Below are 17,526 nucleotides of genomic sequence, written 5' to 3'. Positions count from 1 at the left end.
AGCAGCGGTCACCTGGGAACAACACCTTTTGTGTTATACTGCAGCTAATTAGTGTGAATGAAGTGTTTTTTGCGTGAAGATCGCTGCCTATTTATAGTTTAGGGAAAAAGAGGCGTACACAAGGTTATATATAGCGCACTTCAGAATCAACGCAACGCATTTTACTTGTCACCCCAAATCCTATTTATTTCTAAAATAGTGATTCTGTAAGGTTTAAAATAATAAAACAATGTGGTAAAGATAACACTTATTTTGTACTGCGTTCACGTTCAATGTGCAAAGCTTCTAGTGATGATGCGTGCTGTGCAAGGTAGAACGCAACATAGATTTGTTTTAGGGCAGCGTGATCTGTCTAGCGCAGAATTCTGTCACAGTAAGCCTCCCGGGTAAATCTAAAACTTCCTCCATGGGACTTCGCTGAATCGTTTAGGGGCAAAACAAAATCCGCTGGTTATATTTGGACATTATGTTTAGTTTCGCTTGTAAACAAGCTGTATTTAAAAGAACTTGTTCACCCCATACCTTGGTGGAGGGCACTCCTTTTTCTGGGCTGCACGAACTCTGAACCATAATAGATGGATTCAGGAAACGCGTAAAAGGATCGATGAAACTGTACTTTAGACATTGTTTACCAGTGCCGTGATGAGTAGTGTACGAGTAAGACTCCAGCTCCTAGTCACTGACCAATTAATGTTCTTAATTGAGCCCCGTGATTAATTTTCCTTTATCTGGTTTCAGATTTTAAAGTGGCGTGACTTTTTAAATGTTGTGCGGTGCACTCTATTGACAGTTTTCTAGCATGTTTTTACATCACAGGGCAGGATTAATTCTTAATATGCTTGAAGGCCAGTCAATTTCCAGTCCTAAAAAATAGATATTTCGACATAAGGGTGAATCACATTGCAGCGTCAAGAGCAGCCGTCACAATTATTCTCCCAGTCATCATCAAAACACAATCAAATTACACCTTGCTGTGTTTTTTCTTTAAGAATGGGATAGGGCATTAAAGCAAAAGTATAGTCCTAATAAAGTCATTTTCCAACTGCATACTTTAAGGCAATTTTTTTTGCTTTTGTTTCAAAGAAGTAAAGATGAGTTGTGCCCTTTGGTAATTTTTGTCATTTAAAAGGGTGGAGGAAAAAAAATACAATGAAACGTTTGTGAGGTTGGAACTGATTTGTACCGCTAGCTGTCTATGCATTTCAGTTATGTTAAAGGGAATGTTGAGAAAATAGGGCAAATCTTTGAAATTAATTGGTACATTGAAATTAGACTGATTAGGAGGATAACTTCATCTGTTTGAAGTACCAGAACAATATCCATCAGGTCTAAAGAACAAAATAAAAGTAAGCAGAATGTGTCCTTCATTGGTCAATTATTACAGCCATCATCATTAAACAGGAAAAAGACTCAAAGGTCAGGTTTTTGAAGGCTGCTATCCCTGGGTATGTTCAAAGCAAGTAAGCTACGCTTTATGTATTAAGTGTTTTGAAGAGCAAATGTTTTTATAGATATATTACATTGTTAAAGAAAAATAGGCAACATAAAATAGAATTTGCAACATTTTGTCAGCATTCATTTTGCAGTTTGTTCAGCAATATGTCATTCTTTCTTCTTCTAACTGGTTATCTTACATGTATGCTTTTATTGAATGGTGATAAACAATGCTAAAATGTTTTTCTTTTTTTTCTTCACCAATTTATCCAGCAAGTAAAATGATGGCTGGTGCTAATATACTTAACCTATTGTTATTACAGGGTTCTGTAGATGCACAAGTAAGGAGTATATATATTACTACAGTTATGATACAGAAAATCATCAATTGCTATTAAGGATTCATTTTTTGTGTCTTAAACCTAATTTATTAATGCTTTAGGTGATTGTAACTTTTTCTTTGCTTGTATTGACCGTTTTTTCTTGTGTATGATATTATTTCAATATACAGTATAGGCTGAGCAGAAAGAGTTTCTTTCAACACAATAGATTTCATTCCTAGTGTTTCGCAGCATTTTAAATTTAGATGCAATTTATAATGATATGTTGTTGCAGCAGTCAGTGGTAGCTTTTTTTATAATGCTTAAATCCTCATTTAAGTCACTACCGGTGTGCCTTTTGTGTGTGGTCATTCTCTTTCTTTTTCATTTCATGAATTCCTATGGTAGCACAAAAATTTTCTTCTAGGTTGATTAACAACTCCTTCTGCCATTATGGTGTATGAATGTGTGCATAAGTATAGCATAGAATGAACTGGTGGCCTATCCTGGGTTAGGTCAGAGAAGCAGCAGGTATTTAAAAAAAAAAAAAAAAGTGAATTTTTCGCTAAAATTGTGTTAAAAGCTTAGTGGTTCACCAGTGTTAACTTTAAACCGCATCCATTGAAGCTTAAGTGATTCTTTTTCTAGTAATATGTATGACATCCATTTATAAGTGTTTGTACTTTTCAAAAAGAATTTTGTGTGGAACTTTGTAATAGAAACTATAATCCTGGCTTTCTTTAGCGCTACATCTGTTGTAGGATTTACTTTCAGCCAACTCTTCTGTTTGAATTAAACATTGCGGCTATTTAACTGTGCCAATCTAAAAATCCCAATAAGGCCAATTCATATTTTTATTCTTCCCCTTTTTTTTTTTTTTTAACTGGATTTTGTGATGAATTTGTACCTGCAGATCGTTTATCAGTTTTAAGGGTATTCAGGTAATTGTGTAACCAAGCATAATATACTTGAATAAGGTATACAGAAAACAAAATACCTTGCAGTCTATACTATTCATATCTAAACATCTCTATACTGCAAGTACTTTAGCAAAGTGTGCCTATTTAAAAATAGTCTGGTGACATTAATATGGCTCCAAGTAAGTGGACCCACAAGTAAATATTATAGAGAAATACTTTTTGATTTTCCACCTCTAAGGCAGTCTCTTAATTCTAAACACTGCAGATATGTCATATAAGTATATATGTAAGTGCCTTGAGCATTGGTGGTCAACAGCCAAGCAATTCATGTGCAGTGATGACTTTAATTAATCATAAAAATCAGTGTAAAGTCATTTTCAGTATAAGTGTTCTGTAGCAATGAGACACCTGTCTGAGGTTTGCAGTGTGGTTTTTGGAAGGTTTGAAAAGGCAAGTTGAACGACATCATCTGTAGTGTTACATAAGATCACTGCCTCAAGCATTTATCTATAAATTCCTTGTATGTATCATTTAGTAGTATCTAGTACCGCTCGTAAGTTAAATATTAAACAAAGGGCCTCTTGCAAGTCTAAAAATTTTATGTAGCACATTTTTGGTAGGGAGTGTTTAGGTGTCTACACCAGTGACAAATGTTTGAGCTATTAAAATCAAAGACATTACTAAGCCTATTATAGAATACTTCACATCCCTTGATCATAGTTGGCACTGATCTTTCTGTTTGTGCTCATTCACAGGACTTTTAAAAAAGACAAAAAGAAGCTAAACCCATTCTCATACTGGGATCATATATTTCTCCAGGTCTCAATGACCAACTAACTTTTTAATCTCTCTCATCTTCTCTAATGTCAGCTTTTTCTCACCTTTTCACCTTTCATCTACCCTGACTTTGTTCCTTTCTTCCCATCCTATTTATTTTACCTACTCTTTCTTTTATTGGTTAATACACCTGATGAAGGCTGTACAGCTGAAACTTTGTGTCTTTAACCTCCTTACTTTAACTTTTTCTGTTGTACTAAATGTTAGTCTTCCCAGAAAATAGTAATAACTAGTAAAAGTGTACATCTCTTCCAGGGTTGAGATAAATTGTTCCAAGCCCAAAATTTCACTAACTAAACCAATTCTAGGGGGCTACTTTGCATATCTATGCCAAGTCTCAAAAATAGGTCCAAGGGATACTAAAGCATACATGTGGTCAAAGTTCCTGCCTATTCCAGTAGAACTCGGGTCAAAACAGAAATTAGCCCTGGGCAGAGTACCAGTCCATTGCAGCAACATGATATGTTTATGCAGTGTCCCGTCAAATTCACTGATTCTTGTCACAAAGTTATTTCTGAGTTGTCCTGCAGGGGACCACCACTCACAAGGCTGTTGATGTGAAATTTTACATCATTTCTATGACACCAATCTCTGTCATTTGACCAAGGAAATAAATGTTTTTTCCTGATGAAAGAGCATTTTCACTGAATTCCTGATATTCCAGCTATTGCCCTTAGTTCCTCAGACTATGTGATGCCTGTTTCCATCTAAAAATTCAATGAAACAAGTATATTTTTTTTATTGGTAACAAATTTTGGCAATAGTGTTTCATAAATATACATGCGTTATTGACTTGCATTCCTAATGCTGTGACAGACTTACGTAAGTCCTAGTTCTCTGATGCTCCTTGAAAAGTGGTTTCTTTTTTACTATTAAATGGTATTCTAAATGCCCTTAAATCAGTGATAAAAGGACACTCGGTAGTACAAAAAGAAATTTTATTTCACTAGACTTTTAATGCTGGTTTGATGTTTCTTGGTACAGAAAGCCGTAATTCACCAAAGCAAGAATCTTTAGTTTATTGAAGTAAAGATGGGAAGTAAGTGTACCCTTTATTGACTCTGAACCCAAAGGTCATTGTAACTAACTACAGGTGGCTTGTGTCTGAAAACATCCAATGATTGGTTGGTAGGATGGCATTTGTGGCTAGTGTCCAGCAGCATTCATTAATCCAGGGTGTCATAAATATTTTATAACTTGTACAATTCATTTTTGTTTTAATAGTCGGTGAAAAATACCCATATTCCTCTTTAGATGCAATCGGAGAACCTTGTGCACTGATTCTGCATGGTTTCTAGTCGGAGAGCATGTCAAATATGACTACACTTGCGGAATTTTGTTGTTTCAGAGGGTGTCTTTACCTATGATCAGGAATCATAGTGGTTGGCTGATTATACATTGCATTCACAAATTTTCAGTTTCATATTGTGTTATAAAGGCAGTGCTGCCTCATTTTGGCAGTCAATTAATGTAGCAAACATCTAAATAAGATTAGTACTTTGTTCAATGTTTAATATTTGCTTAAATACTTAAGACATAAATTTGATAAACTTCTTCTCCATTTGCACAGTCTGAACCATTCAGTTTCTTCTGCTACATCCATCCATCCATCCATCTGCCTGTCTCTGTGTGAGTGATTGAGAGACTGTACCCAGCCTTCTAGGGTTGGTTCCTGTTTAAGCCCATTGCCACCAAAATTGGCTGTAGCTCTTTGTCATCTGTGCTTGAAAAATGTTTTTAGAAAATGGATAAATAGACAATATATATTGTCTTCTAGATTATTACTTGTAGCAAATGGCATTCTTTATTAACAGCTTAAAGCTGATGGTACATTATATGGCTTCTAATTGGAAGGGATGTCAAACTCAACAGCTGCACTTGCTGATCTCATTGACTGAGGAAGTAAGATTATGTGAGTAGAAATGATAAGGCATGATAAATAATGTAATAACTTTCCAGCACAGCACATTCCCAAAATATTGCTAGCCTACTTTTTTTGACAATTACGGGCTACCTGGCAGAATCCGCGCTGTACAAATGTTTTTTTTCCCCAGTTTTTTTTTCAGCTTTTTTTTTCTTCTCTTCAGTTTGTCATTGAATAACAAACAATGGTGTCAGACAGGGAAGCCTCTTTTCTGTTTGCTAGGTGTGAAATTTCTCGTGGCCATATTAAATGCATTGTCCCTTCTGGTGTGCACTAATTGGTTATCAGCTCATGCATACACAGAACCTGCCCTAACAACATAGAAGAAAATCAAAGCTATTTGATTTTTTTGGGGCACCTCACAGACTGGATGGACTGAATTGCTGTAACACTAACAGGAACACACTGTGATTACCCCTGACTCGCCAAGATTATGTAAAAGAACTCAGTCGGAAAAATCAGTGTAAAGGTTTTGTAACGTGATGGGGCCTTAACCCATCTTGTTATCCACAGTTCATTGTATGTATTATTAAATGACAAAACATCAAACTTAAAGAAATAGAAAAAGAATAGATATTCTTTAAAAAAACAAAAAGGACATACTGTAATTGCAGTGTATGTGGTATCTAACAGCTGAAGAATTGACAAAGAGATATTTAGAATAAATAACACCAGAGTTTTGCAGTTTGTTTTTTTTTTTCACTTGGAAAATTCGGATTTCTTGCATAGATTATTGTACGCCCTTCTGCTTTGCATTGTCAAAACTGTTAAAAAGGACAGCAATTTAAACACACTATTTGTGTTTTTTATATTCTGGATTTGTCCGTGACCTCCTTCATCATGTTAAGACTTTGAAAATTTATTTCAATTCTTGAACAATTTAAGTAAAAACTGTTTTTCCAAAGTGATGGATTAAATGTGGACATACTGTATAAAGGAAACCCTGATTTAACTTTAACCCTAAATTTCCATGAAAACCCTAAATACAAAGAGGACTGTTTGACTAATGTTAGGTAGATTGCCCAGAGGGGACTGGGCGGTCTCTTGGTCTGGAACCCCTACAGATTTTATTTTTTTCTCCAGCCTTTGGAGTTTTTTTTTGTTTTTTCTGGCCATCGGACCTTACTCTTATTCTATGTTAATTAATGTTGACTTATGTTTATCTTTTATTGTGTCTTCTATTTTTCTATTTATTTTGTAAAGCACTTTGAGCTACATTTTTTTGTATGAATATGTGCTATATAAATAAATGTTGATTGATTGATTGAACTTTTAAATTTGTTTTATGATTTTATCTTTGTAACTTGGAAAATGTAATACAGCACTGATGTGTTTTTGCTTTTTTTAACATGTTATTCATGCTCAGTGGACAAAAAATCCATCTAGCAGCTATGCTAGTATTCGTGACGTTTTGTTCTTAGACTTAATATCATTCTTGCAAAACACATGCGTCAATTCCAATTAGAGTAAGTATACCCATGAGGTGAAAGTGCTTCTTTAACATTAAGTACTTTCCTTGTGTAAGGTTTGTAGCTAGTCCATAAATACCTAACTTTTGTAATGATGTAATTCCAAACACAGAATCAAAATTCAATGCGATCTTGAAGAAAAGTTAATTCCAAGTATTGTTTTTACTGAAGTTTAACAGTAAAAGTGTAAGTTTAAAAATTATTTGCGTGTTAATTTCAAAGCCAAAACAGAACGAAAACATATAACACAACATGAAACTATTTTCTTTCAATTTATTATATTTTACTATTGTTTACTATGGTTAATTACTCGCTGTAATGTAAAATAGTTCTATTATGCATATGTAACAATTTCCATGAAAATAACAATCTGTTTAAATTGTACATCCGCTTCCCCATACGTGAGCGGTGAAGTGGCTAGTGCATAGCGCCTGCCCGGAGGTTGGCGAGCGAAGCAAGCAGGGGACAAAGCTCCCTAGTTTAAGATAAGAAAGATGTTTTACATAGTACTTCTGCTTGCAGGCTACAAACTATTTGCTGGTTATGTGTGTTTGAGATTAGGCTTGGTTGTATGTGAAAATGTCTGCACTTTGTCTTCATAATACCTAGAGCTAAAATCATTTTAAAATAATTTTTGAAATTTGTTAAAATTACATCCAAATCTTTTAAGGTGTGTTGCATTACACAGTAGTAGTTTGTAGTACATTTTTAACTAGACTAAGTGCATAAAACCTGGCAAATATTCTTCTGTGTTTTGTTTTTCCCAGTGGTTGCTGTTATTATGGTGAAGGGTGGTTTATATTAGTATAACTGGGTAAAATACAACTGTTAGTTGTTTAAATGTGTTGTATAAATGTCAGACTAGTGCTTTTGAATGTATGTCTGAATAATTTTAATTGTAAATATCCAAAAACTGTTTTGTTTTTGTTTACTCTTCAGATTAACTTTACTTTATTGCGTGCATATATAAGTTGTTGCTTTGTAATTGCGTAACAGGCTTTTAAGCAACTACATTTGTTTTGCTATATTTAAATTGATATTTTTTAATCAGAGAGAAATTTTATATTAATAAAGCTAGACCCTATTGTTATTTTAAAAATGTTTATTAAGCATTTTCCGTACTGAATGAATATGTTGAAGACTAGATAAATTGAGATTTATATCTCCCCAAAGAGAAATATGGCTTTTTACAAAGAATTGGTAAGAATTTAAATAAATAAAGAAATCCATTTGGTGAGGACATTTCGACTTTGCAGTCACAGTGAAGCATTAAGCAGACATTTTGCTATTGATTTAAAATAGCATTTCTAGACACACTTCAACTGCATAATTTGTTGGCTCAGAGTACTGAGGATGTGCAGCATTGTTCATAATGGCACTCCGTTTTGTTTTAACTCTCTCCTTTGATACTACCTCCGAGTTTGGGGAGAGTGTGTCCCATAACTGAGCTTGCCTTCTTTAATTATCTTGTTGATTTGGTGGGACTTTTCTGAAGTGATGCTGCCTCGCAGTTAGGAGACCCGGGTTCGCTTCCCGGGTCCTCCCTGCGTGGAGTTTGCATGTTCTCCCCGTGTCTGCGTGGGTTTCCTCCGGGCGCTCCGGTTTCCTCCCACATTCCAAAGACATGCAGGTTAGGTGGATTGGCGATTCTAAATTGGCCCTAGTGTGTGCTTGGTGTGTGGGTGTGTTTGTGTGTGTCCTGAGGTGGGTTGGCACCCTGCCCAGGATTGGTTCCTGCCTTGTGCCCTATGTTGGCTGGGATTGGCTCCAGCAGACCCCCGTGACCCTGTATTTGGATTCCGCGGGTTAGAAAATGGATGGATGGATGGATGTTACTGGCCCATCAGTTTAGAAAGTTGCACTGGTCATCATACAGGTATAGAAGACATGAAGGATGTCACTTCTCACATTAAAGGAACACAGTCTCCAGAGGAAAAAAGAGTCTGCTCTGCCCTTTTTTATATACTTTCTCTGTGTTCAGAGATCAGTCCAACCTCTCATTATTGTGAACCACCTCTGCATCTGCTTCCAGAATTGTGACTGGACATAGAGGCTGTTTGGTGTGGCAAAAGTCAGTAACCAGTTCCTTGGTTTTGCTGATATTAAGATGCAAACAATTCTCTTTGCACCAAGAAACAATCTCCACCTGACTTGTATACTTTGTCTCATCCCTTTTATTAATACACCACATGAGTGCAGAATTATCTGAGAATTTCTGCAAGTAACATAACTTTGTGTTATAGTAAAGGTATGAAATTTTGAAGAGATCCATTGATATTAATATGTAATGGTGCAAAACAAAGCAAGAACTTAATAAATAACATGAAACTAAATTGATAAATAAGGGCATCACTATTTTTGGCAAATTTCTTTTACAGCTGTTTTCTAAAGTACTTGCTTTTGTCCCTGGTTAATACATAGATAGATACTTTATTAATCTGAAATACTGTAGTATAACTGTTCTGGTTTATAACTAAGCTGGTATTCTTGTATCTGAGATTATTCATTATTTTGATATTTCTTGTTAGATGTAGCTTGTGTTCTATAGTCCTTTGTACACAGTCCAGCAATCTGTTGTTATTCCCAACTGACCATTTTGTTTAACAATTATTCTGTTACCACAAAAGTTATTTAAAAAATTCATATCTAAGCTTCAACTTCAATGTCCTAATTCTTCCTGCTATTATCTTCCAGCTGGTTTTAGCACTCTGTCATCTCTCCATTATGAACAACTTAGTAGTTCATTGACTCATTCTTTTGTACCTCCTTTGTTGGAAAACAGTGTTGATGCTACCCCAAAGGGTAGTTGCATGGGACTTGGCAAATGTAAATGCTGCAACCTATATGATAACTTTTTCTTTTATTAATAACATTACATTTATAATACTTTTCTTACAGAGAACGTAGTGAGCTTTTAGAAGAGGCAAAAAAAATGGAAATGGCCAAGTTTCGATACATTCTTCCTGTGTATGGAATTTGTAAAGATCCGGTGGGACTTGTAATGGAATACATGGAAACTGGATCACTCGAAAAGCTCCTAGCTGCTGAGCCTCTACCCTGGGAACTAAGATTTCGCATTATTCATGAAACTGCAGTGGGAATGAACTTTCTTCATTGTATGAATCCTCCTTTGCTTCATCTGGATTTGAAGCCAGCTAACATACTACTGGATGCTCATTATCATGTTAAGGTAATGGAGTTACAGAATTTATAGCTAATTTGGTTACTGTAGTCTTGGATAAGCGCTCATAATTATTTAAACAACATATGCAAATGTTCATTCAAAAATCTATTGCAAAAAGATACTTTTTTTTTTCTTTTGTTTATATCCGTTTTAGTCAATAGCTAATTGGAAGATACTATGCCGAAAGAGTTAAATTATTGAAAATTATTGTGGCTTTGATTTCCAGTAATCAAAAAAATTTTAAGCAAAAATATCTTTTTTTTTTTTTTTTTTGTTTGTTCAGTTGGTGAAACCTGGTCTAATGGTAGCCTGTGACACAATGTTCAGTTTCATGCTCCTCCAAAAGTGCAACAAATTGTCTGTGATTCAATGCTTTTGCACTGATAATGTTAATTATTTTGGTTACAACATCAGTAACATGGTTCATTTTTAGCACTGACTTGCACAACACCTCCTGTTATATAATACAATGCAGAAATACCAATTTCTGTTCTGGGTTCATTTCAGTCACTTTCTTGCAACTGCTTCAAAGGTCCGACAGATTTCCCTGTCCAATCTGGACAACCTTCTGTTGTAACACCTGCCAGTTTGTCCCAATTTAGTCCCAGCATGCATTTACCTCCATGAACAAGTCTTTCGTTATCCCACATACAAAGATGAGTAACTGGACTGTGTTGTGGACATCACAGTTCTCATCCAGAGCTAAAGAGAGAAAATCAAAATTGTCTGTTTTGTTTTGCAGCTGAAGCTCCAGAAACTCTGACTTACCTAAAATACTAAATTTCATTCAGTAGTTTCAGATTTGCTAGCATTTGCTTCATGCTGTTTTGGTGACTTGCATTGATGATACTTGATATTCATACCAAGTGGTTATTATTTTATATGTGCTATTGAACTTCTTTTTGAAGCCTTAATAAACCTACACATTATGTTGAAAATTATTTGTAGTTTCTGTTTAAATGACACAAAATTCACAATATTTCTTAAATTATTGAATTTGCAAATGATTTTTTTTTGTATGGATATAAATTACATGTTGTGGAAGTAAAACGCAGACAAAATGCAGTTCAACCGAGAAAATTATTTTTCAATTGAATTTTCTTGACAGTATTATTTTAAAAATTATGCAGGTTCTTGGCAGATCTGTAAATAGGTTTTGTACTAATCAGTTTCACTAACTGTCATTAGTAAATCTTTTCCTGCTTTGTTATATTGGGTAATAAAAAGTACTTTTTGTAATGCTGCTGCTTTGTGCGTAAATGACTGTTTTTACTTGACATGCTTTTCAGCAGTGATTCTTTTACACTTCTTTCTGTTGGAAAAATAATTAGGGGACAAAAGTATACTTATTTAGTGAGATTGCATGATGAGTAAGGAGAATAGTACAACATTAACTCTCACTTTCTGTATTCATGCTAAAAAATACATCTATTCTTACTCTTTTAAAAAAAAAATAAATAAATAAATAAATTAATGCTATTTGTGTAGCATTTTCTTTAATATCACAGTAGCAGATCCTAGGGGATGCATAGATCATGCTCTTGTGACAATGTTTCTTTTTTTAGTGATTGTTGTGCATTTTTTTATGCATTTTGTAAGAACGTTTTGGGGAAAAAAAATCTCTTTTTCGTCTACTGCCTTCCTTAAATTCAGAATGTTTTAAACCAAGAGAGGTCACGTTTGGCAAGATGATCACCTACTGTATTGTAAGACTCTGCATTAAGCTCTGCTTAACTAAGGTAGTAGATTTTTTTGTGTTTTCTGTCCATCCATTTAATGTCTGTAGCCAACTGGCCTTTGAGTCTCCTCTTTATGCATCATCCTTCGGTAATCAGGCATTCAGTTGTAGCCATTGCTATGGTCTTGTTATGCTGTGACTTTGGCCAGTTACTGCTGTTAAATTTTAAAAATAAGATTATAAATCTCAGTGGACTGAAACTGAGCGTGATATGCAGTTCAGCAGTTCTTATTGGTTAGAAAATATTTTTGTTTGCAACATGTCTGATATTTATTTCAGACCCACATTTCTTGACCATCGTTGAAAAGAATGCCAAAAAGTGATCAGAATGTTATTGTTACATGGTAGCACAATTTTAGACACCCCCCAGCAATGTGGCATATTTTGTGGAAGAGGCCAAGAAGGTGCAGAGGTGGTCCTAGGAGCAGAACTTCCCATTAAATGTGAAAAAAAACAAAAGAGCTGCTCAGTCGTTTTAGGAAGAATGTTGAACCAGTACAACCACTGGTTCTCAAGGAAGAACAAGTTGAGATAGCTGGAATCCTATTGGATAATAGCTTGAAATTTAAAGAAAACACACAATATATCTACAAAAAATGTCAACAGCTATCTATTAAGAGCAATGAGGATAGTTAACATTTTAACTAGGATCCTGTAGAACTATTATACTTGTCATGTTTATAGTGTACTGACTTTTTCTTTTCTGTTCTGGTATTCAGGTCTGTGTGTGACTAACAGAAATAAACTTGGGTATGTGATGCAATTGGGATCTGCTCTTTGAACAATTGCAATTGGCAAGAAATGTAATACAAAAGATCAAAAAGAAAAGCAGGCTAGATTATAAAGGACCAGACACACTGCTGGAAAAGTTTTTTTTTCCAAATTTTACGTTCTGGAGAGCAATATTTGCTGCCAAAATTTAAAACAAATTGAAGTATAGTTTTCCGTTGGCTGTAGTAAAACTTAAATAGGCCAAGTTCAATTTTGTTGAATAAGTAAGTATTATAGAATTCTGGTTTATGTATGTAGGAATTTGCATTTGTGAGTTGATGACTGGATCAAAGAAAATTTCCACTTGTGGACAATAAAGGTAAACTAAACAAAATGCTAGGATCACCTTGTGACATTTTTCCCCCCTGTATGCTTGAAAAATTTTAGAAAAATGTGTCTGTCACTTCCTTTATTAATAGTTTATATTGACAGTATTTGTGTTATCTAGCAAGCAATATGCTCTGCAAGGTAATAATGTAAATGTTATGATATGATTTTGTTTATTATAGCTATATACTGTATATATTTTTTTTCTTTGGCATTCTGGCTCATGGATAGGTTTTAAAGATTGCTGAATCTGTGTGTACCATTACAATGCCCGGGTGTTGCCTGCTGCACGGCAGCACTCCGGTCCCAATTTGAGGTAGCCCATCTGGGTAGGCGTGTGCAACATCTTGTCTCTGTGGCATGATGATCATCTTCCTCTGCTGTCGGAGGAGCTGCATAAACTCAATATTTCAGTGGCGGCACTCTCTGAGGTGGGCAGACCTGGGACTGGCCAGATATCTGTGGGTGTATACTCTCTTTTATTGGTCTGGTCGCTCTGTCTGTCATACACGGGGAGTAGCTGCTGCTGTAGCAGATCAGCTTCTTCTGATAATGTCTGATGTCACTCCTTTCAACGAGTGTATTATGAGACACAGATTACGGCACTCCCTGGGTACCTTGTCTGTTGTCTCTGTGTGTGCTTTGACCGCAGTGAGTAATGTCTCAGTGAGGGAGAGATTTTGTTCACAACTTCACTCGGTGGTCGATGGGTGCCCGTGAGGTGACACTCCTCTGGTCATGGGTGACTTCAGTGCAACCACTAGCACTGACAGAGCTGGCTATGAGGATTGTCTCAGTCCCCATGGGTCTTGTGACCATGGTGAAAGTGGCTCCCTGTTCCTTGATTTTGCAAAACGTCAGGGGCTGCGAATCGCTGGATTGTGGTTCCAGCGGCCATCGTTGGACTTGATGCTGAAATACTGCTGGTGCAGTAAAGCAGATCAATCACATCCTCGTTGGCAGATGCTGGAGGCTCTTGCAAAACTGTAGGGTTTACAGACATGCCCAGTTTGTGAATTCTGACCACAGACTTGTTGTTGCTACTCTGAAAATCCAACTTAGGTCCAGTAGGTTACCACCTAATAGGAAAATGAGGCTAGACTCCAAGATCAGGCCATTTCTAACGAGTTTGCGTGCATTTTTGTTTAAGCCACTTGTGAATTTGGGTGTGACTGCCGATCCTAATGTGATGTGGGAGATCTTCTGTGACAAAACCCTGAAGGTTGCTGAGGGCTGTGTTGGTGTTTATTGGTGTTCCCTTGAAGGAGGTATTTCACCTTGCAGGACACCCTGGATATCATTGAGAGGAGTCACAGGACATGGCTTGATGGCAACTCTGGTCTGTACTGAGAAGTACGGCTGCGAGGGCTCTGAGGGTGGTCTAGTGACCCACATCCTGCTTACAGAGGAATTGAAGCATTACGCACATCTGAATCTGCTCCTCGGAGAGTCACGGTCAGGATGGCTGATGGAACGGTCCTTACAGATGACGCTGCAGTTGTGACCCGCTAGGTTGGCTGATCCTCCCACTAGGATGCTGGATATCTGTGTCCACGGTTCTTGAGGCTGATCCTCCAATTAGCTGTGAACCACTCAATCTCACTGAAATTGCACAGGTGGTGAACCAGCTAAGGGAGGGGAAGGCTGCACAGAGCTGTGGTATACGGGGTGAACTTCTCCAAGCTGGTGGTAAGGCTGTCCTCTTGGCATTGCAAGCAATCTTTGCTTCCATTTAGGAGACTGGCGTCATCCCAACTATCTGGAAAACGGGACTTGTCATCCCTATCTGGAAAGAGAAGGGTGATCCCCTGGATTGCGGCAACTACAGGGGGATAACACCGCTGTCGAAGCTGGGGTAGGTCCTTGCTAGAGTTGTCCTCAGTAGGATCCGTGATCACTTGCTCACTTACCAGCAACCAGAGCAGTCTGGTTTTATGCCTAAGAAATCTACCATCGACCGCATCCTGACATTGAGGGTTCTTATGGAGCAAATATCGGCAGAGTTTCTTTGCAGCCTTTGTAGATTTTCGTAAAGTGTTTAACTCGGTTGATTAAGATGCCCTGTGGGACAACCTGAGGGTTTGGGGGAATTCCCTCAAGGTTTGCTGGATATCATGGCGCACCTGTATACTGGTACTTTGAATGCTGTGCAGAGTGGAGGCAGAACCTCTTAGTTTTTGATTCAGGGGTGTGTTCTTGCTCCTATTATGTTCGGTGCTAGCATGGACTGGGTTTTGGGCAAGGTCGTGGGGTCCAGCGGCTTCACCTGTTGAAGAAAGATTTACTGATCTTGACTTTACTGACAATACTGTGATCTTTGCGGAGTCAATGAAGGCTCTGCTCGATATCTGGGCTTGCGAGTGTACTGGATAAAAACCAGGATCTATGCTTTTAATGACTGCTTGGGCACAGCCAGCAGTAGTGCGTCTGTCTCCGGAGAGAGTGTTGACCTTGTCGAGAGGTTTACTTCCCTCAGCAATGACATGCATGTCTCTGGTGACTCTCTTCTTATGAAGCCAGTAGACAGAATGGGAGAACGTTGGGGTGTTATGAGGTCACTGGAAAGGGGGGTGTTGTGCTCCTGATATCTGTGCAAAAGGACGAAGGTCTTGTGAGACATGGATGCTATCCAGTGACCTGAGGTGAAAAGTGGACACTTTTTGGTATTGTGTCTCTTTGGAGGGTGCCGCTGGTTCGACTTTGTGTCGAATGAGATGTTGCTCATGGCGTCCCAAATAAGGCACTTTACCTGCATTTTTTGGGGGCGGAAGTTAAGGCACTACGGCCATGTGACACGATTCCCTGAGGGTGATCTAGCTCGCAGGATCCTCATTGTCGAGGACCCAAGAGGTTAGACCAGGCCAAGGGGACACCCACGTAAGACCTTGCTGTGGCAGATAGAGGGTCATTTACCAAGGGTGGAACTGTATTGCGTGTCTGCCTGGGGTATTGCCAACCAGGATCCTGAGCAGTTTCACCATGTGGTTGGTGCGGCAACATGTTGTACCAATGCATGCTCCCCAACCTAACCTGAATCTCATTTTGATAACATTTTGTTGTAAACACTTTAATGTCGTTTAAAAGATATTAACATTTCAATGATACCATTTTGTTTGGTGCCGCTATTTTGAGTGTAATGTGTGTGTACCTTTACAATATGCAGGGCAACCAGAGGTCATGACCCGTAATATGAGTTTAAAGGTATGGAGTTAGAGTAACTTTAAGGTTTTAGACTATCTTTCATCTCCTTTCTTCCTCATCAAAAGTGTGTCTGACCATTTTATATTAGATTAGATGAACTTTATTAATCCCAAGGGGAAATTTAGATGCGTATAGTCCAGAAACATTAAAGAAGGCTACAGCCTGGCAGGACAAAAATACAGCCAATCAATCACTAAAAAAAGAAATTTCAAAATTAACTTGGAGAAAGCATTGAATTGCCTGATAATAGTGGGCAGAATCCCCAGAGATACTGATAAGCACAGCTTTTCTTTGGCAGAGTAGTTAATATTGCCTGTAGTTAGTATTTTAAATCTACTCTGTTTTTTGCTGTTTAAATATTAGTAGATTTATACAAGAAGTCATAGCAATTTACATAAGACCATATGAGTTTTGACTAGAACACGCCATTGACTTTTCACATAGCTGGTCAATTTCTTTTCACCTAACCTTTTGTAAAATTATAATTAATTTGAGATTTGTCCACAAAGTATCCGCATAAACAATATTACATAGTAGACAGGTGTCAACTATTATGCTGCCATCCAGGTCATGTAAAACTGGAATTCCCAGCTCTCAACTACAGTTAGTTTAGCATTGGTGACTGCTGTTAGATTACATTTTTGTCTAAAAGTTTTAATGTCTGCCAGCTTTGATTAGTCTTTCACATTACACTTCTCTGGGCAAAACTAAAATCCTGGCTGTAATGAGTGAACCCTACTGAATTCACTTTGCCTTGAGTTGAAAATGCAGAAATTTTGTAGAACTTCACCAAATGCATTGAAGTCAATAAGGAATTATAAGATGATCCAGTTTTGAGTAGATTATAATGGTGTTGTGGTCTTTTAAGTGTCCATGAAGGCTAAGTCTGAAAACTGTGTCTTCTGATAATTATGGCCAAAAATGTGACCACTATGCCTCATATACAGACACCCCCCACAAACAAAAGATGCGGGTGTAATGAAAATACAACAAATGGCCACAAAATTAGCAATAAGTAAAAAATAGATAAATACTAGAAATTGGCTCTAAACAACTACAAAAAAACAAAATCATAACATAGCCTAATACTCATCATTTATATCTCTGTGCAAGCTTCTATCACTACTAAAGCTCATGTCACATTAGAAGACTTTTCAAGAGATTTTCAGTTGTTGCCTTCATTTATATAATCTCAGCCAGTCAGATACACTTCAGAGTGCACGCCCATGAAGATAAGCCTAATGTGAAATACCTAACAACTTTAATCTGTGGGGCATGCTATATAAGTTGGAGGGCTAACAACCAATGAATGCTCATCCAGAAGTACAATGCATGGAATGTAGCAATGATGAATAAGGAACACACATTTTGAAACAAGGAATTATAAGAGAAGCTCATTTA

The 17,526-nt window shown here is 37.1% G+C and overlaps 1 protein-coding gene across 1 annotated transcript in view; it reads left to right on the top strand.

Moving 5' to 3' along the window:
* Positions 1 to 17,526, top strand: part of ripk4 (receptor-interacting serine-threonine kinase 4) — a 38,540-nt gene that overhangs the window by 498 nt on the left and 20,516 nt on the right. The window contains exon 2 of the mRNA XM_039744570.1: positions 9,803 to 10,094. Within this exon, the coding sequence (XP_039600504.1) occupies positions 9,803 to 10,094 (292 nt within the window). The remainder of the gene's footprint in view (positions 1 to 9,802; positions 10,095 to 17,526) is intronic.

This window comes from Polypterus senegalus, chromosome 2 (genome assembly GCF_016835505.1).
Source record: "Polypterus senegalus isolate Bchr_013 chromosome 2, ASM1683550v1, whole genome shotgun sequence".
In the NCBI taxonomy this organism is placed as follows: Eukaryota; Metazoa; Chordata; class Cladistia; order Polypteriformes; family Polypteridae; genus Polypterus; species Polypterus senegalus.
Note: the sequence above shows the minus strand (reverse complement) of the source record. Positions and strands in the feature narration are given on the sequence as shown.